This window comes from Epinephelus fuscoguttatus, linkage group LG6, assembly GCF_011397635.1.
Source record: "Epinephelus fuscoguttatus linkage group LG6, E.fuscoguttatus.final_Chr_v1".
In the NCBI taxonomy this organism is placed as follows: Eukaryota; Metazoa; Chordata; class Actinopteri; order Perciformes; family Serranidae; genus Epinephelus; species Epinephelus fuscoguttatus.
In genome coordinates this window covers 459086-485081 of record NC_064757.1, presented here as the reverse complement: position 1 = coordinate 485081, position 25996 = coordinate 459086, and the positions used below count along the sequence as shown (strand labels likewise).

At 42.6% G+C, this 25996-nt stretch overlaps 1 protein-coding gene across 4 annotated transcripts in view; it reads left to right on the top strand.

The window, feature by feature from the left end:
* Nucleotides 1-25996, top strand: part of tncb (tenascin Cb) — a 210708-nt gene that overhangs the window by 64913 nt on the left and 119799 nt on the right. For all 4 annotated transcript variants that reach the window (XM_049578753.1, XM_049578756.1, XM_049578755.1 and 1 more), the window contains 3 exons: nucleotides 8591-8860; nucleotides 9057-9242; nucleotides 20274-20363. In XM_049578753.1, coding sequence (XP_049434710.1) covers nucleotides 8591-8860; nucleotides 9057-9242; nucleotides 20274-20363 — 546 coding nt within the window. The remainder of the gene's footprint in view (nucleotides 1-8590; nucleotides 8861-9056; nucleotides 9243-20273; nucleotides 20364-25996) is intronic.

Sequence of the window (25996 nt, the reverse complement as noted above, 5' to 3'; positions counted from 1 at the left end):
ACTCCACTTGGGGACACATTTAAAGTTTTGCAATTTTCCGGACTGACTGACCTTCATTTCTTAAAGTAATGATGGCCACTCGTTTTTCTTTAGTTAGCTGATTGGTTCTTGCCATAATATGAATTTTAACAGTTGTCCAATAGGGCTGTCGGCTGTGTATTAACCTGACTTTTGCACAACACAACTGATGGTCCCAACCCCATTGATAAAGCAAGAAATTCCGCTAATTAACCCTGATAAGGCACACCTGTGAAGTGGAAACCATTTCAGGTGACTACCTCTTGAAGCTCATGGAGAGAATGCCAAGAGTGTGCAAAGCAGTAATCAGAGCAAAGGGTGGCTATTTTGAAGAAACTAGAATATAAAACATGTTTTCAGTTATTTCACCTTTTTTTGTTAAGTACATAACTCCACATGTGTTCATTCATAGTTTTGATGCCTTCAGTGCGAATCTACAATGTAAATAGTCATGAAAATAAAGAAAACGCATTGAATGAGAAGGTGTGTCCAAACTTTTGGCCTGTACTGTATGTATATATGTATGTATGTATGTATGTATGTATACATGTTTGCACCTTACTTTGAGCTAGTTCTTATATTTTGAACCTAACTGTTAACTAATATGTAATTATTTTAAATTTGTGTTATATTGTTTTTATCCTTGCTATACATTTGCCTCTTCTGCTTTGTTATTTTTGTTCTGGTATATTGCACACTTCGTATCCTCACACCTGTAAATTTGTATTTCAGCTGCTTCATATCAATTTCCCTCAGGATAAATGAAGTTCTATCTTATCTTATCTTATCTTATCTTATCTTACATATCAACTTAATGAAGCTTCTTGTGAAACATTGAGTTTGTGTATTAACAAAAACGTCTCATTCTCTTTCTTAGTTAAATTCTTTCAGTACAGTTTTGACCAAAAATTCCCGCTAGATATATTTTTGAACAAACCTTGTAATGCAAGATAAAGTCAAAGGGGATGAACGTGTCGTATATCCACAGTTTATGCCTGCACTAGTGCACACATGTATGTATGCCCATGTTTCAGCACTGCGTGGATTATGAGGTTCATAGTTCTCCATATCACTCAGGCTGTGTTAATTTCAATTCAATTTCATTTTTATTTATAAAGCCCAGTATCACAAACCACAATTTGCCTCAGAGGGCTTTACAGCACACAACATCCCTCTGTCCTTTGGACCTTCACAGCGGATAAGGAAGAACTCCCCCCATAAAAACCTTTAACGGGGGAAAAAAAATGGTAGAAACCTCAGGAAGAGCAACTGAGTAGGGATCCCTCTTCCAGGACAGACAGACGTGCAGTAGATGTTGTACAGAACAGATCAACATAATGAATTTACAGTATTCCATTTGACAAAATGTCTCCCATTACACTGACTTGTGGGCACACACTGTGGGATTTGCATGCTGAGGGGCTAATTATGTAAGGCAAGTCCCCCCGCTCTCTCCTCTCTCCTCTCCTCTCTCCTCCCTTGTCTCTCCTTTCTCTTCTCTCCTCCCCCTCTAACCCAACCCACCATGTGTGGGAGGCACCTGTCAGTTGAGCAATCAGGCTCAGAGGGACAGCAGCCTCCACAGCAGAACCCTACTGTGACACCAAAACGACACACTTGCAGCGCCCTCAGAAGACAAATCTGTGCTAAGCTCAAATACAGATTCTTCACTTTATCAGCCCTGCGCAGAAGGTTAGCTTTCCTAAAGTTACTTGCATGTGACAAATCAATTTAAGCACTGGTGAAAAGGCGCTCTTCATGGCCTGAGGATTTCATCTGAATAACCTCATAAATGCAAGAAGGCTGTCACATTTACAGCACCTGCATTACTTAAATGACTGTATTCATGAATAACACCCTGACACTCTGACACTCCCCAGATCCAGCCCTCTATGTGCTTCCAACTTTCATTATCTATGGTTGGGGTTCACTTCTATGACTGGAGTAAGGCCCCAACACCAGTGATATAACTACTGTGAAAGATTTCTTCCTCTGCTCAAACACAAATTTGCAACACAAAAATGGCCCTTTTTTCACATTTTGTGATGCAACCAGTTATGGGTGGTGGTCTTGATACTGCTTAGAATAAGACAGCAGACACACACTGGGAAACTGTGATGTTTGTTTTGACAGAACATGGATCCAATCACTGGACTGTTTGTACAGCCTGTGTTTACTCACCCCAAACAGCCGATAAACTGAATGTGTATACAAACATTTTCAACTCACACACACTACATCGACTCAAAAGCACCCAATCAGTTCCTGAACAATTCTGCTGAAAATGTAAAAAAAATTGGCTGTTAACGCCATCAAAAATCAAATAAAACCTAACAATGTAATATCTCTACCAGTAATGTCATAAAATGCTCTGACTTATACTGTGGTAGTGGTAGTGTGAAAAAACAGACCAACACTGTACTACAAACTAAAGTAAAATAACATATCTATCCCTAACCCAAAACACATATTAGAGCTGTACTGGTTTTAAAGAATGGTTGCTTTTGCCAGGTCTCTAGTTAATAGTGAATAGTAAATAAATGCATTTAAACAGTTCAACCAAAGTCCTTGCTACACACTTCTCTGATGTTGTTATCTTCCTCGGACTGTTAAAGAAGTGTGATTGTACTGTTTGAATTTGTTTTTCTTATGTACGATTATTCATTGGTATTTATCAGGTTTGCATTTGGGTGTTTAAACTCCCCTCTACCCATGCAGGAAATTTGATAAGGTCAGGCAAGGCAAAGGATTCAATAAGAATCACTGATGACTCCGATGAAATAGAATATTTCATGGAGACTGAATTGACTGTGGGTCCTTTATCGCATGCTTATGTGAAGCTAGCCATCCTCTGCAGTATTTGCATATTCAGATGGTGTCTAATGTAAGATTTGCTGTGGTCTAATGGACAATCCTTGCATAACAACCAATTAGCATGGATATGGTAGGGATCATTTCCCACTGACAGGGATTCTATAGTAAAAACATACATTCAAACAGTATAACCAAAATCTTTCCTATATTTGTCCCCCTTGCTGTTATCCTTCCAGAGTTATTAAAGTTGAATTGTACTGTTCAAATGCATTTTTGTAAGATAATTATTGATATTTATTAGGTTTATATTTGGGTGTGTAAACTGCCCTCTACCCATGCAGAACTTTCGTAAGATCAGGCAAGGCAAATGATTCAATAAGAATCACTGTTGACTCAGATGAAAAAAAGATTGAAGAGACTGAATTGAAAGTTTCTCCTTCATTGCTGGTTTGTGTAATGTTAGCCATCTTCTGCAGCTTTTGCCATCTTCTAATGGTGTTTAACCTAAGCTCCCCACTGGTGTAATGGATCATCCCTGCCCAAGGACCAATCAGCATGGGTACGAGCAGGTTCATTTGCCAATGATAGAGTCATAGGGTTAACTATTAACAGTGTATCACTTGCCATCTGTTGTAAATTTTAAATTCTATATAAAGCCTAGTGTTTACATTGCAAGTATGAAATCAGTGCCAGATGTTAATATTTTCAGAAGGCTAACATGACACTAACAATATAAAGCTCTTATACTTGCTGACTTTACATTTCCAATTACCATTTCTTTGGTTGCTGGTCACAAGATTGTAATTAGCTATTATTCATTTTGCATTGTTCGTAAATCTTTGTTCACTAAGTAATCAAGTCCTGTTTCAGAGTTGGATTTGTTGTCTTTCGTTTGCATATTAATACATCATTATGGAAATTGTTGGCTAACAATAGTTGACTATTCATACCCCATATTTATCAGGTCTATGAATTAAATATCATAGTTTTTTTTACATAAATGTTTAGCCAAAAGGAGCTAGGCAAATTCCAAACACTTTTATGGCTTGCTGATATATGAATTTCGGTCAACTTACCAGAGACTTGTACTATGAAACAGGATTTGGGTTTAGGAAAGTTACTTCAGGGTTAACCCTGGGTTTTCAGTACTACAAAGCTGGTTCACTTTTTATGCTGAAAAGCTAACCTGCTCTTGAGCTGATTATCTTCAGAGGATCGGGCCACTGACCAACCAGATCACTGTCAAAGCATTACCCCTGCATGGACAAAAGTCCAGAGTGATAGGTAAAAAAAGAGCCTTTATATTGTCATAGAGCAGTAGAATTATTTCATGGTTCCAGGCTTTCTGTTTCCTCCCTGTTCAGAACAGATCCTCTAACAAACAGAAAGATCGTTTACAACACTAAACACATGATGATGATTTTAGCTCCATTTTAATTGTGTAAAGTTTATTCTATCCCCAGAGTAATATCAGATTTTACATTCTATTCCCATCACTGCAGCTCAGAATAATATGAGACAACTTTGCAATAAGAGCTGGAAATGAAATCAAAGATAATATTTTATTCGAAGAATAATCCACACACTGTTAATTGGCTCCCATTATTTAGATTTAACTGTGACATTATATTTAACATATTTAAAATATTGCTGTAAATATGGGAAAAAATTGACTTTAAAAAATTCACACCACTTTCTTAAACATAGCTTGAAGCTTAATGTGGCAAAATGTTGCTGTTAATTTCAGTGTGAGGCACTTTACAAACGGTACCCCATATTTTGCTGTGTGGATTAGTGACACATAATTTCAAAGATATTTTTAAAGCCACAGTGTGTAGGAATTTCTCCCATCTAACGTTGAAATCATATATTGTATTCAAACAGATGGTGCACTCTAGCGCCTCACTGTTTCAAACACATATTGCAACAACTGTAGCCGCTGTGTACCAGAAAGCTATGATAACACTGATGAAACCATGTCATCCAATACTACATGTGGCCAGCCTAAAGCACACCTGTGCAATATTCATGCTGTTTAATCAGCATCTTGATACGCCACACCTGTGAGGTGGGATGGATTATCTCAGCATAGGAGAAGTGCTCACTAACACAGATTTAGACAGATTTGTGAACAATATTTGTGAGAAATGGTCTTTTGTGTATATAGAAAATGTTTTATATCTTTGAGTTCAGCTCATGAAAAATGGGAGCAAAAACAAAAGTGTTGCATTTATATTTTTGTTCAGTGTATATATACATACACACATTCTCACTCACACACACACACACACACACACACACACACATATATATATATATATATATATATATATATATATATATATACATATATATATATATATATATATATATATATATACATATATATATATACAGTACAGGCCAAAAGTTTGGACACACCTTCTCATTCAATGCGTTTTCTTTATTTTCGTGACTATTTACATTGTAGATTCTCACTGAAGGCATCAAAACTATGAATGAACACATGTGGAGTTATGTACTTAACAAAAAAAGGTGAAATAACTGAAAACATGTTTTATATTCTAGTTTCTTCAAAATAGCCACCCTTTGCTCTGATTACTGCTTTGCACACTCTTGGCATTCTCTCCATGAGCTTCAAGAGGTAGTCACCTGAAATGGTTTTCCAACAGTCTTGAAGGAGTTCCCAGAGGTGTTTAGCACTTGTTGGCCCCTTTGCCTTCACTCTGCGGTCCAGCTCACCCCAAACCATCTCGATTGGGTTCAGGTCCGGTGACTGTGGAGGCCAGGTCATCTGCCGCAGCACTCCATCACTCTCCTTCTTGGTCAAATAGCCCTTACACAGCCTGGAGGTGTGTTTGGGGTCATTGTCCTGTTGAAAAATAAATGATCGTCCAAATAAACGCAAACCGGATGGGATGGCATGTCGCTGCAGGATGCTGTGGTAGCCATGCTGGTTCAGTGTGCCTTCAATTTTGAATAAATCCCCAACAGTGTCACCAGCAAAACACCCACACCATCACACCTCCTCCTCCATGCTTCACAGTGGGAACCAGGCATGTGGAATCCATCCGTTCACCTTTTCTGCATCTCACAAAGACACGGCGGTTGGAACCAAAGATCTCAAATTTGGACTCATCAGACCAAAGCACAGATTTCCACTGGTCTAATGTCCATTCCTTGTGTTTCTTGGCCCAAACAAATCTCTTCTGCTTGTTGCCTCTCCTTAGCAGTGGTTTCCTAGCAGCTATTTGACCATGAAGGCCTGATTCGCGCAGTCTCCTCTTAACAGTTGTTCTAGAGATGGGTCTGCTGCTAGAACTCTGTGTGGCATTCATCTGGTCTCTGATCTGAGCTGCTGTTAACTTGCCATTTCTGAGGCTGGTGACTCGGATGAACTTATCCTCAGAAGCAGAGGTGACTCTTGGTCTTCCTTTCCTGGGTCGGTCCTCATGTGTGCCAGTTTCGTTGTAGCGCTTGATGGTTTTTGCGACTCCACTTGGGGACACATTTAAAGTTTTTGCAATTTTCCGGACTGACTGACCTTCATTTCTTAAAGTAATGATGGCCACTCGTTTTTCTTTAGTTAGCTGATTGGTTCTTGCCATAATATGAATTTTAACAGTTGTCCAATAGGGCTGTCGGCTGTGTATTAACCTGACTTCTGCCCAACACAACTGATGGTCCCAACCCCATTGATAAAGCAAGAAATTCCACTAATTAACCCTGATAAGGCACACCTGTGAAGTGGAAACCATTTCAGGTGACTACCTCTTGAAGCTCATGGAGAGAATGCCAAGAGTGTGCAAAGCAGTAATCAGAGCAAAGGGTGGCTATTTTGAAGAAACTAGAATATAAAACATGTTTTCAGTTATTTCACCTTTTTTGTTAAGTACATAACTCCACATGTGTTCATTCATAGTTTTGATGCCTTCAGTGAGAATCTACAATGTAAATAGTCATGAAAATAAAGAAAACGCATTGAATGAGAAGGTGTGTCCAAACTTTTGGCCTGTACTGTACATATATATATATATATATACATATATATATATATATACAGTTGCAATCAAATTTATTCAACCCCCATTGCATATTAGGCTTATTGGCAAAATATACAATTTCTCAGCTGTTTGCAATAAACAAATTACACAAGAACTGTTTAAGTAGTGCAATGAAACTAATATTACAAGGGTTTTGATCCAAATTCAACACAAAATGCTACTTTTAATGACTACTGCAGTCTCAAAATTATTCAACCCCTTCATGACAAGCATCTTCAGTACTTAGTAGAGCACCCTTTTGCTGTTATGACCTGCTGCAGACGTGATGCATAGCCAGACACCAGCTTCAGACAGCGTTCCTGAGGAATCTTAGCCCATTCCTCATGGGCAATGGCCTCCAGTTCAGTAATACTCTTGGGTGTGCGTTTTGCAACCGCCTTCTTCAAATTCCACCAGAGATTTTCTATGGGGTTCAAGTCAGTCGACTGTGACGGCCACTCTAGAGTCTTCCATTTCTTCTTCTGAAACCAAGCCTTGGTGGACTTTGAGGTATGCTTGGGATCATTATCCTGTTGGAAGGTCCAATGACGCCCAAGCTTCAGCTTCCTCACAGACGGCACAACGTTTTTACCTAGGATTTCCTGATACTTGACTGAATCCATCGTGCCCTCCACACGCTGCAGGTTTCCAGTGCCAGAGGCAGCAAAGCAGCCCCAGAGCATCACTGAGCCACCACCATGCTTCACTGTAGGCAGGGTGTTCTTTTCAGCATATGCTTCATTCTTCTTCCTCCAGACATACTGCTGTTCCATAGGCCCGAAAAGTTCCAGTTTTGTTTCATTGCTCCACAGAACAGAATTCCAAAACTTCGGTGGCTTATTTATATGGTTTTGAGCATATTGGAGCCGACTTTTCTTGTGCTTTTGGGTCAGTAGTGGTGTACGTCTTGGAGTCCCGGCATGGAGCCCTTCAGTGTTTAGTATGCGCTTTATTGTACAAACTGAAACCTCAGTGCCTGCTGCCACCAAGTCTTGCTGCAGGTGTTTTGCAGTCACTCGAGGGTTTTTGACCAGTTGAATCTGGTGGCAGCCGCTGATAGTTTACTCTTTCTGCCACGTCCAGGTAGTGTAGCCACTGTTCCTTTAACTTTGAACTTGCGAACTATGCTTCCAACTGTATCTCTAGGAACATTCAGAGCTTTTGCTATCGTTTTGTATCCTTGTCCTTGTTTGTGCAAGGCAATGATTTCTTCTCTGAACTTTTTGGACAATTCTTTTGACTTAGCCATATTTCTAACATGCAATCAAATGTCACTCTCAACAAAACCCTAGCCAGTCCAGGTATTTATGTGTTCTGTCTCAAGCACACCTGAATTAATGAAGCCCTTGATTAGTTGCACCATGTGTGCTTGAAACAGGGGGTTGAATAATTGTGATTAGTTGCATCAGGTGTGCTTGAGACAGGGGGTTGAATAATTTAATAATAGACTGCAGTAGTAATTAAAAGTAGCATTTTGTGTTGAATTTGGATAAAAACCATGGTAATATTAGTTTTAATAAACTATTTCAACTGTTCTTGTCTACTTTGTTTATTGCAAACAGCTGAAAAATTGTACATTTTGCCAATAAGCCTAATATGCAATGGGGGTTGAATAATTTTGATTGCAACTGTATGTATACGGTTTCAGTTTTAAAGTCTTTTTGCTAACGAGTGTCCTTAAACAGCCTTTGCTGTGTAACCCCTTACCTCTCCAGTGATCGATGCCCCCAGCCAGGTAGATGTTCGTGACGTGACGGACACCACAGCCCTCGTGACCTGGTTCCAGCCTGTGGCTGAGGTGGACGGAGTCAGCGTATCCTATGGGCCCAGCTCAAACCCTGCTGATCGCAACATGGTAGAGTTGTCCTCCACTGACACCCAGTACCACCTGGTAGGCCTCACCCCTGATGCCCAGTACGAGGTGTCTCTATTGGCTAGGAGGGGAGAACGGACCAGCATTCCTGTCTATGAGTCTTTCCTCACAGGTAGACTGAAATAACAATTTTATGTGTTTTCAGTAACCGAACTTGTTATATTACAACCTCCCTCACAGATAACAAATGCGCACAGCCACTGACTGTTAATCATTGCCAAGTTTAATGAGCTGTGTATCAACTTCAGCTACAGCTGAATGTAGGTTGGGGTATGGTTACATTTGATCTAAAGTCCATTTCTGTATAGACCTGGATGCCCCCAGTGACCTGCAGATGGTGGAGCTGACAGACGAGAGCATCACTGTTGAGTGGAGGAACAGCCAAGCTCCGGTTGACAACTACCGCATCAAGTATGGACCTCTGTCTGGAGGGGAGCACAGAGAGCTGCTCTTCCCACCAGGACCCAAGGACAACACGCAGGCCAAGATTACAGGTACTGAATCCAAGAGACACACACACACACACACACACACACACACACACACACACACACAAACTGCTATCAACATGCAAAATAAGACACAAACACCAGTGTTTGTATAATCTTAGTCCAATAGCTAGTTTTCTCAAGACCACTCTCATTTCCTGGTCATCAAATACCAATGCCTAGACTGCAGTTTCTGTTATGTGTAAACGCAAAGGTCAAGGCTTTTTTTTAAACTACCATTACGTAACTTACGAAGATACGTGACGTACTTATGTTACATATTTACATCACCTTAAATACTTATTTTACCCCAGAACATACTCTTTTTTGTAAACCTAACCAAGAAGTTTTGTTGCCTGAACCTAACCACGCCATTTGACAGCGTTAACCACGTGTTACAACATGTTTCACCCAGGGGACAGCTGTGTGTCAAATATAGATGCTAAGGGAAGCCTTGTGTGTGTGTGTGTGTGTGTGTGTGTGTGTGTGTGTGTGTGTGTGTATGAGATGCCAAGGGGGCGTGGCAAAGCATCAGTATTTGATGACCTAGGAATGAGAACCACATCTCATTGTCTTGCAGCGGATGAAGTTTGTCCTGTTATCATGGCTGTACATACAATTCTATTATGACATTATACACATATATATATATACATATATATATATATATATATATATATATATATATATATATATATATAAACAGACCTCAGTTGCCACTGTGGTAGGCAAACCTTTACAGTCTATTGCAGTTTCGTGCAACTGTTCTGCCACTGCATCAACTTTTCCAATGCCTGTTAGTTTTAGAATTGAGGTCACTCGTACTCGTACTCGTCGTCCTAGTACTCATACTCGTCGTCCTCCGCTTATCCGGGTCCGGGTCACGGGGGCAGCAGCCTCAGCAGAGAAGCCCAGACAGTCCTCTCCCCAGCCACTTCCTTCAGCTCTTCCGAGGGAACCCCGAAGCGTTCCTAGGCCAGCCGGGTGATGCAATCCCTCCAGCGTGTCCTGGGGCAGCCCCGAGGTCTCCTCCCGGTTGGACATGCCCTGGAATACCTCCCAAGGGAGGCGTCCGGAAGGCATCCTTACCAGATGCCCGAACCACCTCAACTGGCTCCTCTCGATGTGGAGGAGCAGCGGCTCTACTCAGAGTCCCTCCTGGATGTCCGAGCTCCTCGCCCTATCTCTTCCGGCTGCTTGTACTTGCGATCTCGTTCTTTTGGTCACTACCCAGAGCTCGTGACAATAGGTGAGGGTTGGAATGTAGATTGACCCTAGATTGACCCCTGAGAGCCTAGCTTTCTGGCTGAGCTCCTTTTTCACCACAACGGACCGGTTAAGCACCTGCATCACTGCTGACGCCGCCCCAATCCGCCTGTCAGTCTCCCACTCCATCCTACCCTCACTCATGAACAAGATCCCGAGATACTTAAACTCCTCCACCTGAGGCAGGACCTCCCCCCCCACCCGGAGTGGGCAATCCACCCTTTTCTGGCCGAGGACCATGGCCTCAGACTTGGAGGTGCTGATTCTCATCCCAGTCGCTTCACACTCGGCTGCAAACCATCCCAGCAAGAGCCGGAGGTCACTGTTCGATGGAGCTAGGAGGACCACGTCATCTGCAAAAAGCAGGGACGAGATCCTCCCCTCACCGAACCTGACACCCTCCACCACTCAGCTGTGCCTAGAAATTCTGTCCATGAAAGTTATGAACAGAACCGGTGACAAAGGGCAGCCTTGGCGAAGTCCAACTCTCACCGGGAACAGGTCTGACTTACTGCCGGCCACGAAAACCAGACTCATGCTCCTTCGGTACAGGGATGGATGGCCCCTAGCAAGGGGCCACCAACCCCGTACTCCTGGAGCACCCCCCACAGGATGCCCCTGGGGACATGGTTGTAAGCCTTCTCCAAATCCACAAAACACATGTGGACTGGTTGGGCGGACTCCCATGCCCCCTCCAGCACCCTGCCGAGGGTAAAGAGCTGGTCCACGGTTCTGCGTCCGGGACGAAAACCACATTGCTCCTCCTCAGTCTGAGGTTCAACTGTCGACCGGACCCTCTTCTCCAGCAACCTGGAGTAGACCTTACCGGGTAGGCTGAGAAGTGTGATCCCCCTGTAGTTGGAACACACCCTCTGGTCCCCTTTCTTGAAGATGGGGAACACCACCCCGGTCTGCCACTCCAGAGGCACTGCCCCCAATGTCCATGCAGATAACCAGGGCGAATCTCATCCACCCCTGGGGCTCCGCTGCCATGGAGTTGCTTCACTATCACGGCAACCTCTGCCCCAGAAATTGGATGACCCACCCCCGAGACCCCCAGCTCTGTTTCCTCACTAGAATACGTGGGATTGAGGAGCTCCTCAAAGTATTCCTTCCACCGCCCGACAATGTCCCCAGTTGACCCCAGCTCCCCGCCCCCCCTGTAAACAATGTGAGCAAGTTGCCGCCTTCCCCCCCTGAGGCGCCGGACGGTTTGCCAGAACCTCTTTGGAGCAGATCGATAGTCTTTCTCCATGGCCTCACAGAACTCACAGAAGTTTTTTCCTCTGCGACTGCCGCTGCTGCACTCCGCTTGGCCCACCAGTACCCGTCAGCTGCCTCCGGAGACCCACAGACCAACCATGCCCTGTAGGCCTCCTTCTTCAGCCTGACGGCTCCCCTCACCTCTGGTGTCCATCAGCGGGTTCGGGAATTACCGCCGCGACTGGCCCCAGCGCCCTTGCGGCCACAGCTCACAACAGCCACCTTGACAATGGCAGAGCGGAAAAAGGCCCATTCGGACTCAATGTCCCCCTCCGCCTTCAGGACGCGGTCGAAGCTCTCCCTGAGGTGGGAGTTGAAGATCATCTTGACCGGTTCTTCTGCCAGGCGTTCCCAGCAGACCCTCACTGTTCATTTGGGCCTGCCAGGTCTGCGCGGCGTCCTCCCCTGCCATCTGATCCAACTCACCACCAGGTGGTTATCAGTTGACAGCTCTGCTCCTCTCTTCACCCGAGTGTCCAGAACATACGGCCGCAGGTCAAATGATACGACTACAAAGTCAATCATTGACCTGCGCCCTAGGCTGTCCTGGTGCCACGTGCACCGATGGACATCCTTATGTTCGAACATGGTGTTCGTTACTCCAAAAAAGGGCGGGTACTCTGAACTGCTGTTCGGCACATAAGCGCAGACAACAGTCAGGACCTGTTCCCCGACCCGAAAACGCAGGGAAGCAACCCTTTCTTCTACTGGGGTGAACCCCAACATACAGGCAGAGACTCTGGGGGCTATCAGAAAGCCCACCCCAGCCCTCCGCCTCTCACCCGGAGCAACTCCAGCAAAGGAGAGAGTCCAGCCCCTCTCAAGGACTTGGGTTCCACAAGCTCCGGCTCCTTCCCCGCCAGAGAGGTGACATTCCATGTCCCAAGAGGAACTTCCGTAGCCGAGGATCGGACCGCCAAGGCCCCCGCCTTGGTCTGCTGCCCGATCCACACTGCATCGATCCCTTCCGTATCCCTCTGCAGGTGGTAGGCCTGCAGGGGGAGAATTGAGGTCACACTTTGTGATATTGTTCTAATGGGCTACATTATATTCAGAGGTGTTTCTAATATTCTGACCCCCTCATGTAGATATATTTAAGCAATATCACACGAGAGGGAGTGATGTCGTACTGTATATTGTCACGGCTGTGATTCAGTCAATTACAGACAATTACAGCGGTGATGATATACAGTACAACGTCACAACCTTGAGTACAACAGTTCAACAACAGCTTAAACAGCAATGCTGAGTAAGGAAATGTTAACAAAAGGTGATGAAATAAATTATTTAAGTATGTTATGTAGCTCTGCGGAAAAAAACAGTTCCCCCGGTCTGTTGACAGGCAACACAGCACACACGCCAGGAACTCACAAGCTACTTTGTATTTACATTGATCTGCAACTGATGAAACATTGGAAAACCTGGATGTTGGCACGGTCGGATTCAGCTTGCACTCTCCCTCATCCTCATCAGTACCTCATCAGATGATCATTGATATTACCTGACCGTGTTTGCTTAATTTTTGCTCCTCTCCAGTTTGTCGAGGTTGGCTGATGTTAAACAAACACATCTGGAGGTCTGCACAGAAGAGTCCTGGCTTTCCTCGTCCTCTCCTGACGACCACTCATAATTTAATTCCAATGTAATTTTGAAAATATGTAATTTGGAAAATATCCATCTTCTTGGTGTAACGCTATAGTGTCAGTTTGGTTAAATGTAGTGAGTGTGACAGTTAATTAACGGTTGTATTTATATTTATAACACCTGTGAGTGGAGTGATTTTACTGTTACAAGTCCCAGTGATTTAATTTAATTTTTAATTTAATTAATTTAATTTTTTCAATTTTATATACTTTATATTGATGTTATACTCTATATCAGCACTAATGTGTAATATATAATATATAATATATATGTGTACATAAACAGAAACACCTCTCGATGAATTATAATGCAGTCCAGTGCAACACCACCTTTAACTATGACCTCACGTATAAGCATATCAGTAAAGTCACTCATTTTCATTAGTGTCAACAGAAGCTGAACATTATGAGCCTTGAACTGTTTTATTGGACTGCATCAGATTGTACAGGTGTACCTAATGAATTGGCCACTGACTGTACACTGTATCAGCAGCAGATATTATCATCCACTTATCACAGGGTTGGTGATTTGATCCCTCTAGTCCACAGGGTGAAGTGTCTTTGGGAATTGCTTTTGATAGGTAGACCAGCAACTTGCATGGCATTGAACCATTTAACATAACTACTTTTGGGTTGCCTGGTTGTGGCAATGCTGATGTCTGTAATGTAGAATAAAGAAATGTTGTTACTGGAAGAAGAAAAAACGGTTAACTTGCAGTCGTTGTCCGAGTATCATTGTTATACCGTGAGGTTAAGAAGTCCTCCAGATATGACAAACTGGCGACGAGGACATCTGAATCTACGCGGTGCGGAGGACGTCAAGTGTCGCGACGGAGGCTTTGTTTGTTTTTCCCGGAGCTGTTGCTGCCTGAGCTAGCTTAGCAGTGTTAGCCTGCAGCTGCAGGTGCACGCCTCGTACGGACTGTGGGCGCAATGGCTACAAGGGGAGGGAAAAAATCCAGTCGACAGTCTGAAGGGAGGATTAACCGGGCTGCAAAGACTGATGTGAGTGTATTTCCACAACTAGTTCACGAGGGAATAAACCAGGAAATAAACAGGAGCTGACATGGCTGGAGTTATTGGTAATATCGGACCCTTTGATGACAGTGTGGAGCAGTGGGCTTGTTACTTCGACTACTTCATCACAGCAAACGGGATTGCTGATGACAAAATAGTCCCCACATTTCTGAATGTAATGGGCCCCAAGACTTTCAACGTCCTGTGCAACCTGCTGCAGCCAACAAAGCGAGGTGCTAAAACATTTAAAGAAATAGTGGATACTCTGACACACAATTTTTTGCCTAAACCGCTGGTAATAGCAGAGATTCAGGTTTCACAGACGCAGCCAGGAGGAAGGCGAATCAGTCACTATGTTTGTAGCAGCATTAGGCAAATTGGCTGAACACTGTAAATTCAGAGAGACAATGAATGACACCTTGAGAGACTGGATGGTGTGTGGTTTGAGAAATGAAGCTGCACAGAAGAGACTACTGACTGAGTGATTTGACACTGGAAAAAGCGATTAATATCTGTAACTATGGAAATAGCGTCAAAGGAAGCCCAGCAGTTACATGAAATAAGTAAAGTGCACCAGGTCAGTGGTGACAGGAAGAGTGGCCAAGACCCGTGTTTTCGTTGTGGACAAACAGGACATCTTGCAGCTACACGCTGGTGTAAGGACATGCACTGCCGGCACTGTGGGAAAAAAGGGCATGTGGACTGTGCATGTAGGAATAAAAAGAGCACAGTTTGGGAAAAAGAAAGATGCTGGAAAATACAAGAAAAAAGGCATGTTCATGCTGTGGAACAAGGCAGCAAAGCAACAACTGATTCTTCAGAGGAAGAGGTGAGAGTAAATTTTCTCAAAGTACTAAACATGGATGAGGGCTCAGATGGCTACTGGACTACACCTGAGCTGGAAGGACACCCTCTGAAAATGCAGATTGACACTGGGTCAAGAGCCTCTATCATTTCATTCAGAGTTTACAGGAAATTCTTGTTCTGCAATTCATGTTTTGGAAAAGCTCAGCGAGGTTGAAAGCATGAAAAACATTAAGCTATATGTCAAGCCTGACAGTAAGCCGGTGTTTATGAAGGCCAGACTGGCACCATAGGCTATCAGAGCCAAAGTGGAAGCTGATCTGGATGCCCTAGTCAAGAACAGGGTTCTGAAGCAAGTCACTGTCAGCGAATGGGGTACTCCTATAGTCCCAGTGATAAAGAAGGTTGGAGGAGTCCGCACCTGTGGAGATTTCAAGGTAACACTGAACCCTGTGCTATCTGCAGAGCAGTACCCGCTCCCTCATATTGACAATCTCTTTGCTGGACTTAGTGGTAGGCAAAAGTTCAGCAAGATAGATCTGTGCCAAGCTTACCTGCAAATGCATGTGCATGAAGAGTCACAGGAACTGCTTACTATTAACACGCACAAGGGCCTCTTTAAGTACCGTCAGCTACCATTTGGTATCACATCAGCGCCAGCACTCTTTAAATGTGCTATGGATCAAATCCTCAGTGGACTGCCAGGAGTTCAGTGTTATCTGGACGATATCCTCTGCACTGGACCCTCTGATGAGGAACACCTTTGTAACCTGGATGCCACCCTGCAAAGATTAAAGGAATATAGACTGAGGGTTCGCAAGGAGAAATGTGAATTCTACCGGGCATCTGTTTAATACTTGGGGCATGTCATAGATGCCAAGGGCTTGCACACAGACCCATCCAAGACTGCAGCAATTGTGGATGCACCACCACCCCGAACGTTAGCCAGCTACGTTTGTTCCTTGGATTACTTAACTACTACAGTCGTTTCATTCCAAACCTGGCATCACTACTTAAGCCATTGCATGACTTACTGTGACAGGACAGGGTCTGGAAATGGACTGCAACATGTCAGGAGGCTTTTCAGAAAGCAAAGGACATGTTAGGGATCAGAGGTTTTGACTCTGCGGAGGTCCACAAGCCCTGTGCGCACAAAGCTCAGATTTTACAACCACGTGGACTCCGCTCCGCGCACTAGTGTCACTCAAAAGACTGCTTGGCATGTATTTTTCACATCGCCATGACAGAAACGTGCAAGAATTGGGGGTAATGTAGTGTTTCGTCGTGTTTATTACAGGACACTACAACGCGGAAGTGTGCTCAATTATGGAAGCCTGATCGACTGCGGACATTCCTCGCGTGAGCACCTTAAATTAAAACCCTCGGCGCACACTGCAGCACAATCAAACAGAACATCAGAAGTGTCTCTGACACCAGACTCAGAGCGGCACTGAGTGCTCTGAGTGCGCTCGTGGCTCATTGATGGGGTTAGTGTTGCATTTAAGGCCTCCCCCAAAAAAACGAAAAAAAAAAGACGCCGAAGCTTCGAATTTTAAATGGCCTGAAGTAGCTATCATGAGATCCACTACTACTCAGACAACAGTTGAGAAGCTGGGGAGATATTCAGCCGCTTTGGATCTCCTGTTTAACTGGTCTCAGATAATGGGCCACAATTTGTTTCACTTTTGAGGACAGAATGTTTCTGGTCGCTGTGGATGTGCACAGTAAATGGCCTGAAGTAGCTATCATGAGATCCACTACTACTCAGAAAACAGTTGAGAAGCTGGGGAGATATTCAGCCGCTTTGGATCTCCTGTTCAACTGGTCTCAGATAATGGGCCACAATTTGTTTCACAGGAAATGTCTAACTTCTTGCAAGCAAATGGAGTGCAGCACATACGGTCAGCACCTTATCACCCTGCAATGAATGGCCTTGCTGAAAGGTTTGTGCAAACCATGAAACATGCATTAAAGGCTTCACAAGGGCAGGGAACACTCCACCAACGGCTGCACAGGTTCTTGCTGACCTACCGCAACACACCACATGCAACCACTAAAGTCTCACCTGCCAGCCTGTTGCTACAAAAAGAGATGCAAACTAACTTTGACCTCCTGAAGCCAACATCAGTGAAAGACACAGTTTCACAGCAGCAAAAGAAGCAGATCAAACAAAGAGGACAGACAAAAGTCAGAGTCTTCACTCCAGGTGAATCTGTGTTGGCCAGGAACTACTGTAGTGGGCCGAAGTGGATTACTGCCACTATTATTGCACAGACTGGGCCATTATCCTATACAGTTCAAACTATCACAGATACCATCTTGAGAAGGCACGTCGATCAGCTGTTGCAAACACCAACACAAAACGTCCAACTGTCTTATGAGAGCTATGCAGCTGCACCGTCTGTTGATCTGTCTGCTTGTCAACCTGCACCCATCCAAAACGGAGTTTGCAGCTCCTGATTCATTCCAGCTGACCGCCGATACCCTGCAAGACAGCGGCGGCCTCCTGATCGCTTGACTTTATAGACTAGGTTTAGAGACTAACCCAATTCAAGAGGGGCAGAATAATCCCTATTAGTGCTGCACAATTTGATAAAAATGTGCGATTGCGATTTGAGTGGACAATATCGCGGTTTGCGACTGCGATTACAATAAAATAAGATAAAAAATGGTATCATTAGTCTTCTTGCCTGATTCAGTGTTTCCCCTACATTATATTAGGGGGGGCACTGACCTGACCTGACATAGTTGACATTGTTATGGACAGACAGTGTGTAAATTACCATCAACAGACTGAGCACAGTCAAACATGCTGCTTGCACAGTAGCGCAGCACAACACTGTACACACAGCGGAGCGAGCCTGTGTTGCATTCAGGCGTTGTCATGTAAATGACAAATTCCATCACGCCATAGCACAACACAGCAGCATGTCAAGTGGGCTGAAACTGGGCAAAATTGGGCAAAAATAGTTTTTCATTTGTTATTATATAGTTTGTTACACAGTCCGTGATTTCCCCGTGACACTTACAAATGTTTGCGTAACTGTGCTTGGATGTTGTTTTATCAGGCTCAGGTGGCTGTCAGTTGTCTCTTTGTCTTTAACGTTACATGGCTCGGCTTTCTCTCGCGTGCATGCTTCCTACTTTTCTCTGTGCTGTCTCAAGTGTTAATATAGAGTGGTCGTGTTGCCATGGGACGTGACACAGCACGTCTTTCTGTTCAACGTCGCCGTACCTGAATCCAAAGTATTGCCATGTAATAGATGTTGCGTTTTTTTCGCCACCAACTCAGCCTGTTCAGGGTTGTGCTTATGCTCTTCTTCTGCATCTATGTTGGTCACTGCTGCATGCCGGACAGTCACCTGACCATATGTGCTGCACACACCAGGATAGCTTGTGGGCGTAATGTCAACGAACTCCACGCACTACAGGAGAGGTTGTCATGTTCACAGGCACACACGTTAACATTTATTTACATTAAATCGCAGCCTTTTATGCGGTTATGTAATCGCACAGCCTGACGATTGCGATTGCGATTAGATTAATCGTGCAGCACTAATCCCCATGGGTAAGGTCAGGTAGTCCGCCCTCACCCCTGGGTTTGTTAAAAAAAAAAAAAAATGAAAATAATATACTGTGTATATATATGTATATATATATATATATATACACATTAAGAGTTTATTGGACAAGAGTTAATGTAATTGTTTGAGGAACTGGAAGTGGTAATATTTAGTTAATGCGAAATGGGACATTTATTGTAAGGGGGGAGGAAATGTGGTGTATTTATCCTTTAAGGGTTCCCATAATGATGACAAATGTGTTTAACCGGAAGTTACGGTGTGCCGCTGCGCTGTTCTAGTTGTTGTTACCAGAAGAAGAATAAACGGTTAACTTGCAGTCATTGTCCGAGTATTATTGTTATACCATGAGGTTAAGAAGTCCTCCAGATGTGACACCTGCAGAGTTAAACAAACAGTTTCACAAGATATTGAGTGTTTTCATTCTTTTTTGTCTGTTTTGAATTCATATTGCCCATTACCCACTTTGCATCCAAATCACACCACTGAAAAGGGTCTGTGGGAAAAGAAATGATACAGTGTGAAGTGTTTATTCTCCTAATTATTTGGGCAAGTGTTTGTGGTGCTTCCTGTTCAATGGTCGGTGTTATATTCAGCCTGCTCATTTCCAGAATGGGGGCCTTTTGTGTTGTGAAATGTTTGCCTATATACAAAAAGCTCACTTTTATTAGAAAATCACCCAAGGGGGTTCAGGATTCAGACTTTAAATGCATAACTCTGTCACTTGTTACACTGTGAGACCTGCTCATACAAGAGAAGCGATGTGTTTTCATCTATCTGCACTGCTGACAATATAAAGCCATGCTTTGTGGCAGATGTGTCTGTTTCTACACTGTGTGCTGTGGCATGGCAGGATTAGACACCATGAGAAATAAAAAGCTTCCAAAAACGGACTTCTAGTGTCTTCGTCTGGCCCAATTCTTTGTCCTTGGGAAGCCCATTCCATGGAAATAAAGCACTGTGTATATTCAGCCAATGTCCCACTCTATTCATTGCACACCTCAGCACTTCTCTCACACAGTTATTATCTGTAATTGCCTTCAAGCTTGTGATTTTATTGATAATGAGTTGCCTGGGCATTTGGTATAATTTCATGCTGCAAGACTGTGTGTGTGATGACCTCTGTGGGAGTTCATAAAGGAATTAAAGGCATTCAGGTCAAGAGAGGACTTAATTGCAGAGACCAAAGGGCCTCCAGAGCCTGTTGTATTATAGCAAGTAGATCCGTCAATGCATATACAACACTGATATTCCACAGTGAGCACAGGCTTACCATTATATACCATGACATCTATTGTGCAACCAAGCCACATTGGAGTGTTTTTGTGTTTGCCAGAGCCATTAGGCCATACAGCTGGCCACTTGACGACAGAGTCTCCTCATTGCTCACTAGAGGAACAAAAAAATATGACCTTGCTTTTTATTTCTGTATCACCATATTTTTATTTTGCCTTGTTATGTAGGCCTGAGACCTGGCACAGAGTATGGAATGGGTGTGACTGCGGTGAAAAATGAGCGGGAAAGTCTGCCGACGACCACCAACGCAGTAACTGGTAAAATGCTTTCACTTACACAGTGCATGTAGAATTACATTACCTGTTCTCCTGCAAATCCTAATGGAGCATTAAATATCATGTTTGTGATTTATATTTGATAAATTATATATATATATATATATATTTGATACTCTGTAGAGTCGATGTAATGGCACATCCACATTTTCTAATTGGGAAATAATAAAAATAAAACTTATTTTATAATAATATATCAAGTAAATTTAACATATGTGGTAGGGAATTTGGAGGGACGAACCCAATTTATTTGATTTAATAACCTTTCTGATTTCAAAAGGCTTGGCTTTTTAAATATTAAAACTGCTTAAAACCCACCAGGTTGCCACAGAGTTAGTTCTAAGATGCTTAGGCTGCATTAAGTTCAATTTACAGAAGCAATGAGCACCAAAGTATAATTCTCTCAGATTTACCAGCGCTGCTGCTATGAGCATGTGCATCAGCCTCTGTGTATAGGGCACCAGTGCCAGAGGGGTTACCAAAACAGGCTAATATGAGCATCATCAATGATAATTGTACATATTGCATAAACTCTTCCAGGTAAAGCCCTCTGACACAACGCGGTTTGAGCTGCACTGCTGCTGGGTTTAGTATACACAACGCAGTGGCAGCACAAGCTCACCAAGCAGTGCGCTCATGCTTTTAGATTATTATTACAGTTATTAAGTCAGCTGCCCCCTCTGAGTAAAGTTTTTCAAAACATAAGCTCATTACAACATACCTGAGTTCAACAATGTGACAGGGACGTCCAAGTGGTGTTTTTCAATCAATCAATCAATCAATCAATCAATCAATTTTATTTATAAAGCCCAATATCACAAATCACAATTTGCCTCACAGGGCTTTACAGCATACGACGTCCCTCTGTCCTCAGGACCCTCGCAGCGGATAAGGAAAAACTCCCCCCAAAAAAACGTTTAACGGAGGAAAAAACGGTAGAAACCTCAGAAGGAGCAACTGAGGAGGGATCCCTCTTCCAGGACGGACAAACATGCAATAGATGTCGTACAGAACAGATCAACATAATAAATTAACAGTAATCCGTGTGACACAATGAGACAGAAAGAGAGACAGAGAGAGAGACAGAGACAGAGAGAGATGCAGGACAGACAGTAATGACAGTAGCCTACAACAACATTAATGAAAGTAATGATATAATAGTATTATAATTATAATTCTGGTTATTGTGGTACAATATGTTGAAAGTATATATAAATATCTGACAGTATACATGTGACAATAATCATATATGTATAATAACAGTAGAAATATAAGTAAAGAGTATTTTTGTCATCAGCATCAATGCAGAACTCTGTCATAGCTGTCATATACTGTAATGACCTAATAAGCCATCTTTCGGTCAGGTAATACAGACGTGTGCATCTGTAGAGCTAGAACTGCTGAAAAATACTAGTTTTGTGGCCTTTCTTCTGTTATGGGTCACTAATTGGACAGGTCTGTTTTTCCTATTATTTATTTCTATTTATTTTAAAAGCAATGGTAACATTGATAGTAAAAAGAAAATCCCCAAAACATTAGCAACTAGAATAGAGACCCTTACCCCATGCTAATTTATCCTGACCAAACGGGCTTTATCAAAAACAGACATGCTTCAGAAAACATCTTTTCAATCTAATCAATATATCACAACAAAAACAAAATAAAACCATAATTGCATCATTAGATGCCCAAAAAAGCATTTAGTATGCAAGTTTGAGTCATTCATCCATTGGATGAGAACACAACACATCTCACCTAAAGCCGCTGTAATCACAAACAGGGTCACGTCACCAAGCTTTACACTTTACTGGGGAACCAGAAAAAGACGCCCACTCTCACCAACTCAATTAACCATTTTTATAGAACCGCTCGTAGCAGCAATAAGGCAAAACAATAAAATAAAATAAATTTAGGATGCCAGTTCACAACATTAAATCCGCCTTTATGCCAATGATTTATTATTATATTTACTTAATCCATCTGTGTAACTACAGGAAACTTTCAACATCATCAACAGTTCCTCTATAATCTTTAACTACACAACACACTGGAATACATCAATTATACTACCACTGCCAGAAGACGCTTGGGATTCTGCAAACCAAACTTCCCCCCTTCCACTTCACACTGGCAATATAAACTATTTAGGTATTAATATTTCCCCAAGACTGTCAGAACTCTTCAACTTCAGTTACACCCCTCTGCTAAAACAAATAGAAGATGACTTCAAACACTGGACCAAGCTCCAACTCACTCTCATTGGACTAATTGCTACAGTCAAAATGAAAAATTTACCTCAGATTAATTACTTATTTTCAGTCCTTCCCACCACCCCCATGAACAAATGATTTAAAACACTTGACTTAATAACAGCTCAATTCTACTAGAAAAATCATACACCGAGAATGGAATGGAAAAATTATAAAGTACAAGGTGGCTGAGAGGCCCAGAACTTTCTTCACTTCCATTCGATTAACTACAATATTTATTCAAATGGATGCAAGAACACAACCAAAATAGCCCATGGAAAGGATAAGAACAGAATCAGTGCAAAAACACCTCAATAGCAGATCTCTTCTTCCTATCACAATCAATAAAAAAAAAAAATAAAACAAATAAGAATATCACAATTTCATCAACTCTGACGGGAGCGTATCTATGTTCCCCATTTAACCCTACAAAAAAGGTTCTATATTCCCCGCTTACACAAAAAAGGTTCTATGTTTCCCAGGTTCTATGTTTCCCTCTTACTAAAAAAAAGGTTCTATGTTCCCCGCCTATCCAAAAAAGGCAGGAAACATAGCAGTTGCATTAATATGTTGTTTTAACATCTCTAAACACACACAACGGAACATAATGGGGAGAAATTACAATCAGAAACTTACCCTTTGGGCGATCTATGGTGGGCAATCTGGGCAATTATCCTTTACAGAAGATTTTATAATCCAGCTGTTAAATGCAGTGTTTCAGTCAGTGCAGATTTCTTCGAGCAGCCAAAGACCAACTGATAAGAAAAGAATAATTATCATGGCCGAAATAAAGATAAATAAGCTGTTAAGTGCAACGTTTTTTCGGGAACTCTGTTCAGTAAATCCACCATGATTATTTACTAGTTTTGTGATAAAAAAATATATGCGTCTATGCTGTTGATCACGGATGTTGATATCACCTGTTCAGTTCGGTCCTTCGACCAATCAGATAGTCAGATTTCTTCCTCTCTTGTTTTTATGACAGTAGCGTCAGGAGCAGCCAGACCACCTAGTGGCAAGATAGTTATCTACCAGTGTTCGTAAACAAAGGAATAATTAGATATAAAGATTTTTTAAAAAATGCCTTACTCATTTCAATGACAATTTTTTTTTTCCAAAAAAATCTGCTTTAAATAAACTAAATTATGTAAACTATGTGTTTCATACATGTTTCCCTGTACCCATAAGAAAACAGGGAAACGCATTAACTGTACATAATTATTTAGCTTTATCTTTATTTCGGCCATGGTCAATATTTTTTTGTTTACGAACACTGGTAGATAGTTATCTTGCCACCAGGGGGGTATCCACCTTATTTTTCACAGAAACACGGAGGCAAAACAGAACGCAGCCAGCTTCCGTTTTTTTGTGCGACACTTCCGGTCCAGCACTCTTACCACTGTGTAAATGGGAATCACCTTGTTGTTTACCTTGCTGAGTTTAGCTATATTTATGTACATATCACATTTTTCATGTCACTATATCAGCGTTTAGCCCGTGAAAAAAATATTTTCTCCAGTGGATGTCTTAGTTACAACATGATTGAGCTAACTGGAGTAGTTTCATGTCGTATCCGACAACGGGAGGCTTTTAACGGGTGACGATCCTGATGTTAGCTTTGCTGCTAGTGTTAGCTGTCCCTGTCAGCTGCAGCCACTGATGCTTTCTAGACATCGTGATTTCCCAAAACTGAATAAATACCACACATAGCAACACAAAACTGCTTTGCTAGCTCACTCATGTTGTAACGGCTGGATGGTTGATGCGTACATGCTGATTCAGGTGCCATCAGAGCCGATCCGCGCATCACTATGGCTTAATGATCAACTCAGTCAATTAAAACAACCTGTGTTGGGAGTGTATGTCGCTGACAGAAAGAATGAAAGAAAAGAGGAAAAAAGATAGAGAAGCAGTGTACACCTCACATATTTATTTCTCACAGTTGCGCACACATTTGGCTGGCATGCAGAAGCACTGTCTGCGTGTCGAGGGTGTGAGCCGCAGCTTCAGCTGCTCAGGTAGAGAGCCCGGTGTGTTTTTTCGCTGATTCGGTTCTGCAGGTTCTCTGCTGGTACACTGGAGACGGGGATCAAGCAGTTTGTCTCGCTCAGGATAGATTGTGCTTTTTTGGTTCATAGTTTATGATTGACGTGCGATTTATTTGTGTTTAGAGGGAATAAACTTCCATTATAACGGAAACGTGGGCACAGTTATCTATACAAAATACACAGACTGACTAACTAACTAACTAACTAACTGATTGACTAACATAAACAACTGAAAATTGAAAAAAAAAATAGCTTGTATCGTTAGCTCCGGTAAGGGAAAGCATGAGGGAAAGCGGCTGACCGGAAGTCACGCACAAAAAAACGGAAGTTGATCACTATTTACTTCCGTGTTTGAAAATAAGGTGGATTCCATCAAGCAGGCTAAAGGCAAATCCAGGCTTAAATGGCCAAGTCTGGCTAATGCGAGCCAGAGTTCTGCTCCATCAAAGTGGCTAAGATTAGCCTCACATCAGTAACCATGAAAACCGTGGTTCTGGCTAAGCCTGACATATCGAGCTAAACTCCGTTTTCCGTTCCATCAAACTGAGCCACAACTCCGTTCCATCAAGGTGGTGTTGGACTAAGAGTCTCATCCTACTCTCCAATGTGCTATGTGTGAGCTCAGTCCTGCGTGTTCTTTAATGAAGCAATAGGAGAAGATATTCGGTCTCAGTTAATGTAGTTTATTAAGCAGTAAAGGAATAAAATTACAGAGCTCTGGGTCTCAACTTCATGTCCCTGACGAACAACAAAGGTGTGTCAGTTCACGAAGTCTGACCTCCTGTCCTTTCCCTGACGCAGTATATTTGAGCGTAACAGAGTGTCATTGTGCACGCAAGGCGTTGTCCTCTGCTCATTGGCAGTTCCACTTCCTCCTTCACCACACCACGCCCCTGCCTCGTGTTAATCTGACTCCTTCCCGCTGACAGTGGGGGCGTGGTTCCTGTTTTGAAAGACAAGAGAACAACACAACTCCCTACACGTGCTGTACCTTACTATCTGTTCATCACTTTCTATTCTTACTACCATATATGAAACTAATTATCTAAGCGTTGCAGTATGTGCTCCTCAGACTTCATGTCTCTTCCTCTCCTGTACTTCTCCACTTCTGCAAAGCAAACACATTCAGATCAGCTGAAATCATCTCAGTATTCTCATTGTTCACACATCTAAAATTTATATAGTGAAACACAACTGATAGTAAAACATATAAAATCCTTCTATTCCCAACAGTGGTTAACCTGAATCCCAGCCTAGTAATCATGGTAATTTATGCCGCTGGGCAATCCTGGTCTGTAGCCGGATTAAGGTGAGGATT